The sequence below is a fragment of the Euprymna scolopes genome, chromosome 33, assembly GCF_053919585.1.
Source record: "Euprymna scolopes isolate OS-2025 chromosome 33, ASM5391958v1, whole genome shotgun sequence".
NCBI lineage: Eukaryota > Metazoa > Mollusca > Cephalopoda > Sepiida > Sepiolidae > Euprymna > Euprymna scolopes.
This window is the reverse complement of record NC_136514.1, coordinates 69,960,919-69,980,390: the sequence shown is the minus strand read 5'-3', so window position 1 is coordinate 69,980,390 and position 19,472 is coordinate 69,960,919. Positions and strand designations below refer to the sequence as shown.

The 19,472-nt window shown below is 32.2% G+C and overlaps 1 protein-coding gene across 3 annotated transcripts in view; it reads right to left on the bottom strand.

The window, feature by feature from the left end:
• Nucleotides 1-19,472, bottom strand: part of LOC145258286 (ran-binding protein 9-like) — a 209,088-nt gene that overhangs the window by 65,269 nt on the left and 124,347 nt on the right. For all 3 annotated transcript variants that reach the window (XM_080116296.1, XM_080116295.1, XM_080116297.1), the window contains exons 4-5: nucleotides 16,348-16,515; nucleotides 11,194-11,216 (exon numbers count right to left, since the gene is read on the bottom strand). In XM_080116296.1, coding sequence (XP_079972422.1) covers nucleotides 11,194-11,216; nucleotides 16,348-16,515 — 191 coding nt within the window. The remainder of the gene's footprint in view (nucleotides 1-11,193; nucleotides 11,217-16,347; nucleotides 16,516-19,472) is intronic.

Here is a 19,472-nt window from a genome sequence, read left to right as displayed (position 1 = left end):
TACTCCTTATCTCAAATGGAATATGTACATCAAATCCGCTGGCGAGGTCGCTGGAAAAATGATGGGATCCTTCTATCGATCCAGTAGATATCTACCTGCTGATGCAATTCGCTACCTATATAAGAGCCAGGTACGTCCAAGGATGGAGTATTGCTGTCACATCTGGGCAGGAGCTTCTTATCCTGCCTTGACAGAGTTCAGAATAGACTTCGCATCCTAGTGGGGGGAGGGGGGGGGATGTCCTTTTTTTCTTCCCTGCAACCTCTTTCTCACAGAAGAGATGTTGTGAGCCTGTCTCTGTTTTATCATTATTTTCATGGCAAGTGCTGTCTGAACTCCAATCTATCACTTCCGTTTACCTGCTTTCCAGCTGACTTCAATATGGCCGTCTTCAAGTCCAATGTAAACAAGTTCTTGATAAGCTTTTCCCCTTAAGTAATCCAATTTACCAAATTTACACTTCTAACAATTACTATGATATTGTCCTTTTGATCACTGTACACTTTAATTCTTATCCTCGAGTGGCCTCCTCTGGGGCTTGATAAGTGGTGATTCCTTTGTAAAAAAGAAAAAAAAAAATATATATATATATATATATATATTTTTATGAGTTAAAGGACCAGCCCAAAAGAGAAACCTACTCATGGTAGCAGGGGAAAGGTGGAAAATAGATTTTTTCAAGGAAAAGAGGAAAACTTAAAAGTCCATTGGCCACTTTTAGTCTCCAGAGATGGGAACAATGTATTGTTGAGAGAGAGAGAGAGAGAGAGAAAGAGAGACTCAACTACACTGGGTTAAGAGATTCCACTCTGCTCACCTACCAATTCCACAATGTTAAAAACTGGATACTCAAACATAGGGGTGATAACTAAATGACACCCAGTCACAGAGAAACTGACAGAGTTCGTGACTGAACTTGAAACTCGCCCAGATTGACCAAAGGATGCCATCCACACATGAATATTAAGGGCTTCAGATTTGTGAAAAAACCAGAGTCTATGACTTTTTTTTCCTCTACAAATAATTATGCTATCCAGAAAGACCTGTGGGTGAAGCGTTACTTTTTTTTTTTTTTTTTTTTTTTTTTTTTAACTGAAATGACCTTTGCTCCCCAGTGATACAGACTTTAGCAACCAATGCTGGATGATTTTCCCTTTTGATCTTTTACAATGTGGGGAAAGAAGTAGTTTGCTGGACAGAACCTTTCAACACCTAGAGTCTTTGCCAGAGTGACTGCCGCGCACTAAGACCCAAAACGGCCGAATTCGATGAAGTCAATTACTGGACATTGTTAAAGTGAGAGGGGTACAATATGTTTTTAAATAAATTATCTATTTGAACACTTGATATAATGCATGTGTGTCAATTATTCTAACTAAATTTATATAGTATATTACTCTTCATATTCAACTCTGCTGTATTTAAAACGGGAAAAAAAAAATTGTAAACATTGGATTGGAATGATATCCCCCTCCCTGACAGACAATGTAAATATTTGTTTAAAACCGTTCATCTATTCAATAATGGAACATAGAAAAATAATTGGAATAATTAACCCAATTTGTCAGAATTGAATAGACATTTTACACCTTACAAAAGTTTGTTTTGCCAATGTCCACACTAATATTCATATCAGACTTACAACAGTAATTTTGCATATATAAATTATCATTTCTGAGGGGGGGGGGAAATACCTATCATAGACTTTTAATATAGAATAGAGGATTTCTTTTGAAACTCATTTAAGGCCTGAGAGGAGGGTCTTTTTCTTTTTGCTCACTAAATTTTAGGTGATGAAAAATATTTATATTTATGAACAAATATAATTGATTAGAGAGTGGAGGATTATAATAACCATACTTAACACTTCACTGCAGCTCCATGTTATTTGCGATCATCAGAGAAGTAGCTGATTGGTCTCTAACATCTGTTATTAATCGATTAATGCCAGATATTTAGTGATCAATCAGTGATTATCATCATTTATTATTGATATAGCTCTATCCAGTAGGATATTGAACTGTTTGTCTTGATTCGGTTCTCTTATATATGTGTATGTACATACACAGAACAATACTCATCCTAAGACAGGTGTAATGATTTCCCCAGTTCTGCACCACTTTTATGTTCTCTTACTAAGAATAAAATCAACACGTAATGTTACTAAACTTTTCGTCTAGAATCCTAATTTCAATTTTGATTGCTCAAAATGCATTACATGATTTACATGTACATATACATTACATATACACACACACACACACATATATATATATTACACACACACAGAACTTAAATGCCTATTAGACACTATCCTCAAGTGTCTAAGGTCTTTGTACAAGGGTTTGCCAGGACAACCTGGCATGAGAATACTTTTCACTAAAAGTAAACCTTGACCAAATATTCAAAAGCACATTTCATATTCACAACCCAAATAAAGTCTCAATATGGCTAACCCACACTAGCTTTTAAAAGGAATGATGCACCTTCTTCAAGTGATGTTATATCTTAAGTAACAGCATGAAGCTGGATACTCCATCAGAATAGATGAATTCCTGCCCTGGAATCCAGTAAGGCCAAAAGACCCAATATAAGATATACTATAAGATATTTTAATAGTCAATTGTGGAAGAGGAAAATTATGTTCCCAACTACTTTACTAACTCAGCATTAAAGAGGTAAAGGATAACTTTAATAGAACATTCTAATGTCTACATATCTCATAGAGATGAAGTGTTAGTTTCAAGAAAAGGAGGTTTTGATCTGCAAGAGGAAATACACATTATTTGGATTCATCAGACTACTGCTTTCATCTTGAGTCTGATTTTCACGTTTCAGTTAAAGTAACCTCCGCAAGGACCCGTGATTAGGCTATTTGAAAAATCAATTGTAAAAGTGATATTCTCCTGAAGGTTCAATTCTCAGTGTGGGTGACTGAAAAATACAATTGCAAATTACTTAGGACCTCTATCCAGTCATGGCTGATAAAACAACGGAAACGTTGTGAAAACCACTCAAGATGAGACCAGTAATCTGATGAATCCAAATATGAATAATCAATTCTCATCTCAAAAATTCAAGTGTCAAGAGGGAGCACACACACACACACGATTTCCACTTCTTAAAAGAAGCTTGCCATCTCTTCAGGTTGATATCTAGCCTCCATGTGCACATACATGAATCATCAGCCCAGCTACAGTCTAGCAGAATCGTTCAAAGATGTGGTAGAGGAACGTGTTAGTATTTGCTGGTTCTTGTAGACGAACTATATTTAGCACCCTTGGGTGTCCTATCAAACTGCTTGCAAATTTACAGGCCAATCCACAAATATTGCAATATCTGAGTGGCAACACGTCCTTGTAAATTTGTTTGCTGATCTTGTCTGACCTTGTGTGACTTCACATGGTTCACCAAGTCAACTTTAGACAGAAATCTGCTACATATTGTACATTTCAGTTTTTGTTGAAAGCCGGTAGGAACTAAAAATACATCCTGATTTCAAAAAGCATGTTTCAATACTGCATGCTTAACACACTTTTCCAACATTCTGCATTCTTTTATCATTACTTTTATCCAATGATTTCGCCTCACAGTTTGAATTTCCCAGTTATTCACATCCATTTCCATCAGCTTAAGGTTATTCCTCAGTGCATTCTTAAAACTTTTTGTAGGTTTATGCCGTGGTTTCTTTCCTATGGAAAGCTCAAATAAAGCAGTTATTTTGGTATTCTTCCATCTCTAATTTTCACTAAGTATCCAGTTCAACAAATTTGATTTTTGATGGTCCTCATTTCTATGCTACAATTGTTGGATTGTTCAAAGAATCCTATGTCAGGAGTAAAGAACTTCCAACTGGTCTTCAGTATTTTACAAATGCACTTTTTATTAAACCTTTCAAAAGCTTTAAGATGCCTTTGGTAGATAGGCCATGTGTCCGATGCATACAGTAAATGTCAGGACACATGCCTCATACACACTGATCTTTGTCTTCACACTGATTCCGATATCCAACTAGAAACGTATTCAAAAGCCTACCAAAAGCAGGGCTTACCTGAGCTATACTGCAAGTTATTTAAACATCTAATATTCCATCTCTACTCAACAAGATATTTAAAGGTATCAGTATCTTTCAATTTCCTCCTGTCAACCATGTATAGCACATTAGTAAATACATGTGTGTTTGCTTTTTTAAACTAATGGTCAGACCAAAAGCTTTGCAAGCATTTAAGAATTTATTCATTGTAAGCTGCATGCCCTGTGTGCAAAAATTCCCAAATGATAATGTTAAAGGTTTTGAATTTTTACTCAAACATCAAAGATTGAACAGCCTATCAGAAGCTCAAAAACACAAGGACACCTCAACATCACTGTCTTTATCACCTTACAGATGCTAAACTTCTGACTAACAATATGGATTTAGGCAAGCCCTTTTCACAGCAGACATCCTAACTGTAATCTCAGAGCATATATACCATTCACTGGACTAAGCAAGGGAGAGTAGAGCGGTAGCTCTAGATATATCTAAGGCTTTTGACAGGGTATGGCATGAAAGTCTTCTCAGGAAAATCAGATCATACAGTATCACTGGAAGAATACATAACATAATTGAATCCTTCTTAGATAAGAGAAAAATCCAGCTTGTCCTCGACGGTCGTACATCTAAACAATATGATATAAATGTGGGAGTTCCTCAAGGGTCTATCCTTGGACCTCTATTATTCCTAATATTCATAAATGACCTCCCTGACAAAATTGTCTGTGAGATGGATATATATGCTGATGATACCACATTCAATAACAGACACGACAGAAAAACAAATGAACACATATCTAAAGAAATGGCAGAAACACTAGAGGATGACCTCCAATCTGTAGTGGAATGGAGACAAAAATGGATGGTTACATTCAATGCTGCCAAGACTAAACTTGTTTCCTTCAATAATGACAAGAAACCTTTTCTACCACTAATAGCAATGGCCAAAGAATCTTTATCTGAAAGTACATCTTTTAATCTCCTCAGCTAACGTTCACAGGAAACATGAGTTGGAACAATTACATTGAGAGCATTGCCAGGACCACTGCAAAGAAGGTAGGTTCTCTCTACCATGCTAGAAAGCTACTAACACCCAAAAGTATCCTGTACCCCTATAAGGCCACCATTCGCCCATGTATGGAGTATTGTTGCCATATTTGGGCTGGTGCATCTGCTACTAGTCTATCACTCCTAGACAAGGTTCAAAAGAGAGTCGCCAATCTGATAGGTTCCGCACTGTCATCTAAGCTTCAACCTTTGTCCCATCGATGAAATGTTGCATCCCTCTGCCTGTTCTATAAGTACTTTAATGGTCAATGCTCTGACGAACTGCAAGCACTTGTACCCCCTTGACGTAAATACCCCTGACCAACTCGACAAGCAGCTAAATCCCACCCCTTTACAGTAGAAATCCCTAGATGTAAGAGAGCCTTCACCTCCAGTAGTTTCTTCCCCAGAAACGCTAGACTTTGGAATTCCCTTCCGGGTCCTTGCTTCCCCAGCTGTACTGACATGCAGAAGTTCAAGTGTAACGTGAACTGACATCTTGCTGTCCAACTCCCTACATAGCACCCCTGATGCTTATGTCTCTGATAGTAGCCCCTACATCAAAGTGGCAATGTGGCTTGTTTGGGATGAAAATGTAATAAAAATAAATAAATAAAAATAAATAAATAAAAATAAACAAGCATTGTGACAAAGTAAATTAAAAAAAAAAAATTTTTTTTTAAATGGATGTTGACTATTGTTTACAGATATTGGTTCAGTCAATATACCATTAATGTCCACTTGGGCCTTCATGTGCTGATGCAACTTTTCTACAAAACATACAGGACAATCAAGTTGGCCTAGAGTACATCACGATTGATAGTGTTGAAAGCTTAAGGTCAAAAGGTCAGCAAAAACTTCATATGATACCTATTGCTCCTTGCATTTTTTCATTTCTGAACCCAGATTGGCTTTAGGAATGATGCAGGGGCAAATATACATAAGCAGTTGGTTTAACAGAATCTTTGCCAGCATCTTACCCACAGCTTCAAGCAGCAGTCACCACATTCAGACTTCTGTCCTTTCCCAAGTGATAGCATCATTGCATCTATCCAATCTTAAGTGACCTTACTACCATGACACATGGCAAGAATTAGATTATGCACTGCTCTAGAATTAATTTGGATTTTACTTGTACAAATGGAAATTCTTTTAACTTTCTTGAAGTTTTACATTTGGATTTTACCGTCACTGGATTTTTTTATCTTCCACCAGACTATCCATTAATGTGTAATCACCTTTTTCTTTACCATATTCCCTCTGCTTAACTTATTTTGTTTTCAAGTAAGATCTTTGACTTATTTGTTGTTTCATCAAACACTTCTGCATGCAAAATCCGATCCTGCATTTTGCTAATTCCTACCCTCTGATGAGAAGGAGAGTATTTCTTCGAAACTCCGCGGATTAAGGACTATCCATTTATCTAGTGTTTCCTTTTCAAATTAAATATGTTTTTAACTCATTTCAAAGTGTTTTTTTAACATATTTCATTAACTGTTTGCTCATATTATAAGCTCTACTTCCTATTTGGTATTATCGAGCTTTTATATCTGGCTGAGATAAGTTTATAAATATTAATTCTTTAATATTTATAATTTACTTTAATTTTACCATCTTGGATCATTTTGGTAAATTCAATTGTAATTTTCATTTTTTATATATATATATATATATATATACATACACACATCCACAAATACGTACATAAACAAATGACAAAAGGGGTTTGTATTACTGTACACATAGATTCGAAAAAGTTGTCAAAAAACAAATATAGAACAAATAAATGTTATCAAAGGCAAGATAAGTTACTTTTCTACCTAACTGGATATATTTTTTGTGTTTTTATTCAGTGTAACATGTTTATTCAGCTCGAAAAACATGCAGTGTTTACCGATGTATTGGAAAATTAAAAATGGCAGCCGACTCTCTCTCGGAGAGGGTACGTTTGGGAAAAGGTATTATAAATAATAAACTAGAAAAAATACTGTTAGAAATTTGCTCAATATATGTTACCGTGACATAAGTTGACATGTATTCGGTTGTTTTCTAACAGTATTTTTTCTAGTTTATTATTTATAATACCTTTTCCCAAACGTACCCTCTCCGAGAGAGAGAGAGTCGGCTGCCATTTTTAATTTTCCAATACATCGGTAAACACTGCATGTTTTTCGAGCTGAATAAACATGTTACACTGAATAAAAACACAAAAAATATATCCAGTTAGATAGAAAAGTAACTTATCTTGCCTTTGATAACATTTATTTGTTCTATATTTGTTTTTTGACAACTTTTTCGAATCTATGTGTACAGTAATACAAACCCGACAAAAGTCTATATTCCAAATTTCATGTTGACCATCTTGCAATTTAATTATGTTGACATTTACAATTCTTTTGTCATTTGTTTGTTATGTTCTGTAATTACATTAAGCTTCATAAATTTTAAGGGAAATATAATTGAAAAAAAAAAAAAAAAAAAAATATTTCCATAGAAATATATATTTATTTCCCCCAAAACCTCTAGCCTTGATGGAGGGGAGACTAGAACTAACTGTTATAGTTTCAAATGATTTGAAATAACAGCAAGGGGAGACTTGATTCCAAGTATTTCTCATATGTTATATCTCCCTCTTTTGGAAATAGGGTACTGTTATGAATATCTCTAGTATCAAATAATCCTTATACACTGCGAAATTTACTTTACGTATAAAAACCAAAGAGGAGAGATATGACAAATATTTGGAATCAAGTCTCTCCTTGCTGTTATTTTAGATCATTTGAAACCATTATAGCAGCAAGTTTTAGTCTCCCTTTCATCAAGGCCAGAGGTTTTGGGGAAATATCAGATATTTTGCAATTCATATGCAAAACTAGGGAAAGAAATGACTATGGTTGAAACATTTTATGGCTGTAAAAAAGTGCCAAAAATAGATTCTGGATGTCGAATGATCCCCTTACTATGCAAACTTAAGGCCAAATGTCACATAGTCCACTATATAATTCAGGTCATTACCTTCCCAATGAGCCTTCATATGTAAAATTCTGATCAATAGTCGCTGAGGTTTGGAACTTATAAAATTGCCAAAATACTGAGAATATTTGTAAACATTTTCGTTATTTGTTATTATAGCAAAATTTGGAAATCGAAATATTAATTTTCAAGTGAAACCAATAGTATCTACTGAATTGCTATGTCGCAGTAATGAAAATATCCAAAACTTATGAAAAACAATAAGGTAAAAATTATTTAAGAAAATGGTTTTTGAAGAAATTAGAAATTTTAGCTTGTGCTTATGTAACATGTCACGTGACAAAACTAACATAACCGAAATCATTTGTTTGTTGAATCATGGAAAAACTTAATTGTGACATGACAATTAGGTACATAACATTGCTCATTGTTGAAATTGACAAAAAATGTACATAGTTATGTTTTTTTAAATAAATATCCACTTTTTGGCTGTCAGATTTCACTACAATAACGAAGAAGCACCCTTTCTATCGGCCAACCTGTACAATGAACAAAAGTCATATACACCAGACAGTTCTGTCATAAACAGACATCTTTTACCTACACACACCAATAGTACAATAATTGGCAACACACTAAACTATAAACCCACGTCACAAACTATAAAACAAACATTAAAAACAACAAGAATGAGAGAACTGTCTGGTGTACATGACTTTTGCTTATTTATCCTGAAAAATATTTGTGTGGAATTTTTCTTAGCATTTAATATAAAATATGTAGGATATTGCAAGTTTTTTTTTTTTAAGTATTTATGAGATATTTGAACTCTTCATTCAGATATTATCTATGTGCATGTTTTCAGGGAGAAAAATTAAACTGTTGTCAATGTATCTAAAATTCTTTGTTTGGAGGTAATCTAAATTTGAAAGAATCAAATCTAGGAATTCTAAAATTTGCTTGTAGAAATTATCATTGAATTGAAAAATAAGTCATGTCAGTTAATTTTTGTTATGTCTAATAATTTTTATAAAAGTGTCGGTAAATTAATGCTTGATTTTTTTAGGTGCGTATGGAGTAAATTCAAATATTTTTAATGGAGATATTAGTATATAATGATGTTATATCTAAGTTGTGTATAGTTTTATGTATATTAATGCTTTTTATCTTGCTGAGAAAATCTCCAGAGTTTTTTATGTGGGAGGTGCTGATAATGCTCATAAGTGGAGTTAGGATGTTGCATATGGTCCGTGTAATTTTGTGTGTTGTGTACTACTGATGCCATTATGGGGCGCATAGGGATATCCGGTTTGTGAGTTCTGGTGAGGCCATATAATCACGGAATACTGGGGTGGTATTCAATGTATGAAGTCCAAGTTTTGTGTTTTTATAAAAAAAATTTTTAAAAGATTTGTTGAAAGTCTCAATACTTATATTTACTGTACTTAAATCACTGTTGGTATATGCATGTCTACCAACAGTGTAGAAACTTTCTCCAGATATATATGTTTGTTTATATATTTGAATTATAATGGACATATTTGTTTCAAAAAGAATATGACTTGCATATATTTTAAAATATATTAACGGCTATATGACGTTATAAAAAAAAAAAAGTCTTATTCTCTTTCACGATGCTATGCCACCCACCCCGTTTTTTTTTTTTTTTTTGTGAATTTCTCACGATTTTTTCCGTTTCTGAAATGGAACAGGGTCATGCATTTCATTACATCAAAAATATGTTTTCAAATATTTGTATTGGTGTTTTGTTCTCTTAATTTCATTCCTGCAGAGGAATTCTTGAAATAAAAACGAAATGATGAACACATAACTTGGTTTGTTCCTTTTTATATATGAGAACTTGGAATGCCTACTAGACATTGTCGTTGAATGCCTAACATCTAGAAAGGAGAATACTTTTCCTACAAGTAAATCCTGACTAAATATTCAAAGCAACCTAGTTTAAAATAAAATCTCCTTCGTATGGCTAACCTAGAGTGGCTTATACAAGGAATGGCGCATCTTCAAATGATGTTGATCATAGTAACAGCACAAAGACTACATGTATTCTTGTCCTGGAATCGAGTAAAACCAGAGGAAAGGTATACTATGACATATTTAACTGCAGAAAGGGAAAGTAATGTTCTTAACAGCATTTGAGATGTGAAAGGGATGTTACTGGAATATTCAAATGTCTATGTATCTCATATAGAGGATAAGTTTTAGCTCCTAGGAAGGAGCCCTTTGATATTTGAGAATTTGAACTGAAGTAAAATGAAACAATAAAATATTATATAAAAGAACATACCCCTAATTAAAAGGAAACAAAAAATCTTGTAACAATAGATAAAATAATCACTTCATGTAAAAAGGATATTTTCTCCCACCTGATAATTTGACAAAAAAGAATAGTGACTATTCCATAGAGTAATTTCAAGGTCATGGTTGGACAAAGAAATCGCCTAAATTAGAAAATGTCTACCCCGCACTAGACGATTAAGTAACATGCACTTTTATTTAATGTCATACTCATTAAATTGAAGAAATTGCTTTACTTTTTTTTCTTTTTCAATGAGTAGGAAAGGAAACTTAATTCTTTGAATTGAAACTAAAAAAAAAAAAAAAAAAAAAAAAAAAAAAAATTAGTATAGGATCTGAGTTGCAATGTCAATGCTGTCATCCCCCATTTCATTACAGACATGACTCAGTCTGTTAATCAAAAGTTTTACAGGTACACCCCTCCCCAATCCATTCAGCAAACCACTTTACTAAAGTGAAATGTAGTTAGTTTTTTCTTTTAAACCTTCTGTAAAGATATGTCTATCAACATTGCATGTTGAGGCTTCAGTTTTTTCTATTCACATTAGTAAAAAAAAATCCTCCTTTTTTATTCTTTCTCTCACCTGATCCATCACGTTTCCAGAATCCATTCAGTTAAGCACTTTAAGAAACAAGAGACTGTCAGATTTCAACTTGCGAGAAAGATACCTACACCATCTCAACTACTTTCCCCAACAAGTATTTCTATTCAAAGTTTAAAAAATTTGATAAAGATTCTTGTATTATAAAAAAGCATTAAAAATTGCAGCAAGAACTCAAAATAAGAATGCCAATACCAAAACTTAATAAATGATACTTACAGGCAAATCAGTGAAAGCAATACCTATTTAAAAAAAAAAAAAAAAAAAAAAAAAAAAAAAAAAAAAAGCGATAATTATATATGGAGAGATAAACTTGACAAAACCTAGATTTCATATCAAGCAAAATTCATTTTGATTAAAAATAACAGTTGCTTCTTCACAACTACACAAAGCATTGAAAATCACATTTGTTTTCATAAACAAATTAATCTTTAGATTTAAAAAAAAAAAAAAATTACTATTAAACATTTTCACCAAAAGTAAAGCAAAAGCATTCATTGCTGCTGCTTAAGATATTTTATGTATCCTTTCATCAGATTTTACATAAGATAAGTATGAAAAAAAAAAATGTAATACCACTTCAGTATTAATAAAATAAAGACATAAAATATAAAAACAAACATTAAAATCGGGGAAAAAAATGTTAAATATAAATGTACAAAAACGTTAAAAATGAAAAAAAAAAACACACACACACACACACAAAATCTAAATAAAAAAAACACAAAATGTAAATAAAAAAAACAATGTAAATAAAAAACAATGTAAATTAAAAAAAACGCAAAATGTAAATTAAAAAAAACGCAAAATGTAAATTAAAAAAAACGCAAAATGTAAATTAAAAAAAACGCAAAATGTAAATTAAAAAAAACGCAAAATGTAAATTAAAAAAAAACAAAATGTAAATTAAAAAAAAAACAAAATGTAAATTAAAAAACAAAAACAAAATGTAAATTAAAAAAAAACAATGTAAATTAAAAAAAAACGCAAAATGTAAATTAAAAAAAAAACGCAAAATGTAAATTAAAAAAACGCAAAATGTAAATTAAAAAAAACGCAAAATGTAAATTAAAAAAAACGCAAAATGTAAATTAAAAAAAACGCAAAATGTAAATAAAAAAACGCAAAATGTAAATTAAAAAAAAACGCAAAATGTAAATTTAAAAAAAAAAAAAAAAAAAAAAAAAAAAACGTAATTTTTTTTTCTCATGTGTAATTTTCAACCTGTCATTTTTTTTCATATATCTATTTTCAGTCATTTTTTAGCTTTAAATTCTGATAACTTTTGAACCAAGTGGACATTTGCACGAGTCAATTTTGTAATCCATTTACTGAGCTCTTTATCTTCTGTGCTTAAATAACATTTAAAAAAAAAAAATAAAAGAATGCTACTTTGTACCCTAAAACTATCTCCTTTGTCAAAATACATTTTGAAGCATAGCTGATCTGCCCTTGAACATATGATGATAGAACAAATAGGGAAACTTAGAGGATGCTATCGAAATAGGTAGTGACAGTTAATCCTCCCTCATACATAGTTACTTCAGTTGTAAAATTGTTATTTTTTGATCTTAGAATCGATTTCATCCATTTATTCCCTCATATTTGTGTCATCACACAGCTCTTCACAATTTATTCAAGATTCATGCAGCCACTTGTAGCAATATTAATTCTTTTTCCCCTATAATAAATCATCTTGTAGTTTTTGGTGTTAACTTGTATTTAATTTTGTTGGACATCACTAAATTATAATAGATCAGCCAATAATTTAAGATTTTTCTAAAGCTAATCTGAATATTTTTTTTTAAATAAAATATTTACACTTGTTAAATCCATAACACTGTAGAAGTCCAAATCATACAAAACAAGCTTTTACAGTTGCTATTTATTTGCTTCCTAATCAGGAAAAGTTTAAAAAAAAAAAAAAAAAAAAACTAGCACTCTAGATTGGGACCAAAATAAAAATTGCAACAGTCAGTCTGGAAGGATTTTTCAACTGACTGAGAACAGAAAAAATGAAGAGTGTATCAAAACAGATATTACACTTTGCTCCAAACAAAAGGCCAGGGAAAGCTTTTACAGTCATGAGTATTTGTGAAAAAATAATCGTTTGTGGTGGTGGATATTACAAATCAAAACAGATTTCATTAAGGAGTAGTTGGCATAATACATTTGGGGGTATATTTTATGGAGAGAGGGAGGTACAACAATCTTTGGGGATGTCTACAATGTTTCCTGGGAGGGGAGAAGGGTGCTATACCTTTCACTGTAGGGGAGAAGGGCGCCATACCTTTCATGGGGTGGGGTTTATGGAAGAGGATTTTATAACAAAGGGTTGGTACATTTTAAAAAGTAGGCACAATACATTTACGATGACTGAACAATTCAAAACAAAAAAATGGAAAAATATAAAATATTGTTCTATTTTTCAGTTTAAACAATGACAGAATACAATGAAAACTATGGAATGTTATACAAATATTGGAACAATAAAACATTTAGAAATACAGGTATTTAAAAAGAGAAAAGATTATTGTAAATATTTTGTTATTAAGTGAAAGATATGAAAAGAATTTCAAATCATACGTTATGGGGAAAATTACGTGTCTAAACAAGAGCGGTTTTAATAGTCAAAACAAGGAAAGTTGTTAGATTTTATATTAAAAATAAAGCGAATGTTTAATTTGAAAGATAAAAAATATAAGGTCATGTAGTCTGCTGGCTGCAATGTGTGTAATATATATATATATATATATATATATATATATATATATACATACATACATACATACACACACACACTAGCAAGGTCGCTAGGCATTGCTAGGAAAAAAATTTTAAAATATATATATATATATATATATATATAGAAAGAGGTTTGTGTTTATTATAACCTTTTTACACAAAAGTTATGCAAGTATAAATCATGTAGAATATCTGCATGAATATAATTACACGATACAATAGAACTCCGGAATACGGTGGCCCTAGGATACGTTTGTTTTTTTGGGTTTTTTTTCAGGTTATGATGTGGAATACAATGTTTTTCCAGTCCCTGGTTACGGTATTTGCCCTGCCTTACAGTGTTATTTATTTTATTTGATTATATACATGTGTATTATATACCATATTGTATTTAAATTTTTTTTTTTTTTTTTTTACTAATTTTTAATGTCATATCCCGGAGTTCCACTATACTTTACTAAAGATGATCATCCCATAAGAAAGCTGAAAAAACTAACAGAATTAATTAAAATGAAGGTTTAAAAGAATATGCAAATTAGCTAGATCTTTTGCTAGTGCCAGCAATTCCACGACTCATATATAACAAAGTCGTATTTTCTTTTTAAATAAATAGAAAAAAAGGGTTTTTAATATGAATATCAATACACAAAAACCTAAATTTATAGAAGTATAGATAGAGAAACGGAGGGGGAGAAAACCAAATTGATTTTTATGTTTTTAATTGCAATCTGAAAATTTTTGTCAAAACCAATGCTTTCCTATAGCTGTCATTCAAATACAAAATTGACTTTTCTCATCTTAAAAATAAAGTTGTTCATAAAATAATGACAGTTCTCATCATCTTTCTTAATTTCTCTAAATAAATGTATTTTAACATAAACAATTTTCTGAATATTCTTATGTATTGACCTATGTTTTCTTTGAGGTCTTCAGATTAACACCATCTGCTTCTGATGAATTTCAAAACCAGATTCAGTAAATCCACAAAAATTACCAAATGTTTTTATCCATTCAAGTATTCAGAGAATAATTAGCTGTGACTACCTACGTTGAAAGTTTTTTTTATTTTCACTTTTGTTTCACCATTTTCTTCTTTTTTTTTTGACAATAATATTTTTAAATAGGACTTTGAAAGTTAAATCATTATGGTATTGTTTGGTCATTAAATTATTAATTGAATCAAATTGCTATAAAATTAAAACTAATTGTTGTTAAGGAAATCTCTATTAAATATTTTAATCAGTTTCCAAAACTTTCAATCTCAATTAAGGAACTTTTGGAGATGAGGATAATTCATACTATTTGGATTATTCAGAACGTTTCGGTCAATGTAGCCTCCGGCCATCTTCAGGTGTATTTGTTGGAATTTAGAATCTTTCTGTCAGACTCTAAAATTTGGAGCAGAACCTTTTATTTAATTCACAGGGTTAACATGTCTTTCCATCAGCCATAACAGAGTAGAAGTTCTAATTAATTTGCAATTTTATTCTGAGTATCACACACACTTGATTGAACATTCACCCACAGAAAAATGTCATAACTAAAATTTAACAAGCTTTTTATCCATTACGCCATGAATCCTTGCAGACAGAAACTGAAGGTCAGAGGTCACATTGACTGAAATGTGAAAATAACACTAAAGATGAGAATGAGTAGTCCGAAAACCCCAAATACTAAAATGAATTCTGGTAAATTTAATTTTATCAATCTCATTTTTTTTTTGTTTTTAAATAGGATTTGAAAATGTTCACTTAATGCTTTACGTCATTGCAGTTTTGATGTCAAGAGAATTAAATTCTTGTGGTCACAAAATTAAGTTGTACCCTTTTGTTCTCTATCGTCTGTTTTATTCTATTTTTCTTTGTTACTGACACCTTATTGATATGGCATAATCGTGACGTCACATCAGTTCTCATCAGATCAGCTGAGTTAAGCAATGTGAAACCTGGCTAGCAGCAGGCAAGTAACCAATCAGAAATGCTAAGTGCTGTCATCTTTTCATGACCAGGATATACTTGCAACTGAAGACCACTTATGAATTGGATATTCCCTGTAAATTTCCTCATATGGAGGAAACCAACATAGCCTGCCTAGAATTAATACGACATCAAGTATTACCTGTTTATTATATTTTGATGACACCTTGTAAATTTTAGAATATGAAATTGCTCATTTTCTTGATTTTCATGCAGGTTTCAGTTTTTGTAAAAATTGAAAATAATATCTTTAACTCATTTCGGAGGAAGTTTTTTTAAAATAAAACTAAAAAAAGCAAAAGTTATTCTACCTTTTTCATTAATCTATGCATCCTCTTTCTTCATTAGATAGTTAATAGAAAATACATTTTTGTTTTTATGTTCCTCAGCCTCCCTTATACTCATTCCTATTTTCAGAGATTCTTCTCTATCCCTCAACCATCATCGTTTCCTGTTAAATCTTTCCTAAGAAACAAGTACTTTCACATAAAAAAAAAAATAAATAAATAAAATGTATTGATCGTAGAAGGCTGAAAACATTTTTTGAAATTCATTATTTACATACAAATATAAAATATCCATACCAGGACGTATTTGCTAATAATCAACAAAAATTAACACAAGATTAAAAAAAAAAAAAATCAGAGCTTACCTAGATTGACTCCATTTTTTGTATAAAAACAGGTGTTCTCAATGAGATTTACACAACATCCAATAACATCACCTGTGGTAAATGTAGGACCATATGGTTGGCCAGTGCCCGATGAACAAAAGGAATTACCATCATCTCCATGGTAACCGTAAGAATTCTTGTCCCACCCTTAAAAAAGAAAAAAAAACATTAAGAATTGAACAAAAAAAAATCTATAATATACAAAAAATGGTTGACAAGTTTACAACAAATCAAAAAAATACTGTTTTTTTTCTTTTTTGATAATGAAACGGTGTATTGAAAGAATTGATATTTATCAACATCCAAGTGTTACTGTTGCTGTACGTTGCTGTTGTGTTTAAAAGAACGATGACAATACTTATGTATAAAAACATGGTCTATCTTTATTGCTTGGTTGCAGGAAGCAAGCATGTGATACCATCAATGTCCCCACCCCCAACGCAAGTGTTAGAAGTGAGAGAAAAAAAGGGAAATAAGGTGATCAGCAAAACGAATAGGAATATAGGAAGTTGTTCACTAAGGCACACAAAGAAGGTGAAATAGGATTGTTAATCAAGGTGTGGCAGTTAATGGGGCAAAGGACTAAACAGAGTTCAATATATTTAGTTTTATGACAGTTATGGACAGTTTTGAGTTTGAAACAGCTAACAGCAGGTTGTGGCGCTGTATCGAGGAGTTGGCATGAACCAACGACGAAGCGGCCTTAACAGACAATTACAATGCGGCCATTAGTGCTTAGGTTGATAGTGTAACATGTACCCAGAGCCCAACCGATAACTGTGTGTTTGAGTTTTTTGTCTGTTTCTCTAACATTTTGTATTTTTATACTTGTGAGCCAATATGCTGGCCCCCTTGACAGTTGCTGATGTGAAAGACGACACACAGCCAAAATAGAAGATGAAAGAGAAGACCACAGAAACAATGTTGTGGTCAGCGATTGTTGTCGAGAAGGGGTGAAAGCATGTGGTATCACAAGTAGAGTTAGACAGAGATAAGAGAGGAGGCATGCGAGTTATTGGAAATTGATTTTATAAATTCACTAATGAGCAGCCTCCATTTCAATCTCAATTTGATAGAGTTACTATAATATTGTTTTGCTACCCATGCATCCACAACTGCTACACCCACTCCTTGGTTTCACCTATGCACTGAACATAGCCATATCCTCTACATGCAGTGGCTTCCATCCATTTTCTATTGTTTATTTAGTCACAGGTGCATTTCCGTCTGCAGGTGTCTCTGCATTAAATCAGATACTTATTTTCTGGCCAGGTAGGTGTCTGTGTCAATAGGGTTTTATTTTCTGACAAGGTGCTTTGTCCAATACCCTAAATCTCATATTAAACACCACCTGTGTTTGAAAGCGATGGTTCTGTCAATATTCTGAAATCCTTATTTGTTTTGTTCCCTTAACTTAAAATGTTGTCAAAAAAAAAAATCAAGGAGTTCCTGTTAACAGTAACACATTAAATGAAAGTACCTAACTATATGCAATCTGCTACCTTATAAGAATTACATACAACCTATCCTGAAGTACAGCTAAGCGAGTACTTTCCTAGAGTCCTAGAGATAGACTCATCTCACAGCACATGAACCCATGACCTGCCTACTCTCCTGATCTTTTGCCCGCAGACTACATCCTATGGGATTACCTGAAGGAGAGAGTGTACTACAACAACCCACAGCCCATTGAAGCCCTGAAGACCAACATCTGTCAGGAAATTTGAAGAATTCCTCGAGATGTATGGCAATGTCATCACAAACTTCAATGTGCGTGTTGCAATTGTAACACGTCATCAATTATTGAACTGTATTGGAAACAAAGGACAAAGCGATTAAGTGTTGGAAACAAGAGACAAAGCGATTAAGTGTTGGAAACAAGAGACAAAGTGATTAAGTGTTGGAAACAAGAGACAAAGTGATTAAGTGTTGGAAACAAGAGACAAAGTGATTAAGTGTTGGAAACAAAAGACAACTGTGTAGGAAACCAAAGAAAAAGTGCGAAAACTTTATCAAATTTTAATTTGATGTTTTTGTTAAAAATCTGTAAATAACAATTCAAATAAAAGTTCATTTTGAAAAACTTGTGTAGGATTAAAAGTGGTAACATACTTTTGGCCAACCCTATATGTCTTACTCTCTCTCTCTCTCACCATTAAAAGCATTGTGACATGCAAGTGCACTAGTTTTTGTTTATATTTACCAATCTTTGTTTTGTTTACTTGGTTTCAAACCAGGTTTTGTTTTATTTTTAATTTATTATGTGCTCAGTTCACTGATCACATCACAGTTTAAAAAGCAATTTCTAAAAGTCATCTAACATATGCCAGCACAAATATAGACGTGCTAGTGGAGATGATGATCATTCATGCATCTTACAGCTTCCAAATTAATATTAAGCGCTAGTGAACACATTTAAAAATTTAACAAAACCTTTTGTATAAAGAGTTTCATTCACATGTTAGCATTTGTTTATATTTTCGAACCTACTCTCAAGAAGGACAATATGAAGGTTTTCAACAACCCTGAACTGTCCTGTGTCAGTAATCACAACAACACCACTGACAAATGTGACCAATGAGAACTTTACAAAGAGAATCAAAGTTTAGAATAATGAAAAAAAAATGTTTGTTTTCAAAGTAAAACATCAAGTGTGAAGAAAATAGTTGTTCCCAGAAACACGTGAGAAAAGTTAAAAATAGAGGAAATCAATTTGGATTTTGTTTGCTTGATAAAACCTGTTGAGTTTTTGAAGAAAAAAAAAAAAAAAAAAAAAAAGAAACAGTCAAACACGGATTTAAAACAAATATAGACAAAAACAAATGTTAAAGTGTCATTTGTTTAATTAATTATAAGCTGTGCGAAGCTAGCATTGTTCAGGATTATTTTTTTATTAATTATTTATGGGATCAAAGTGCAAAGAAGAATCTGTATCTTTATCATTATATGATGTCAGAATGATGATACAATGGATGTGCAATGCGAGTCTTAAAAAAGGGCTTATATCTGATGACCTCAGAGGAAAATTAAATATGGACAGAATAAGGAGACATGTGCAGAAGAGTAGATTGTGTTTTTTTTTTTTTTACACACACAGTGATCAC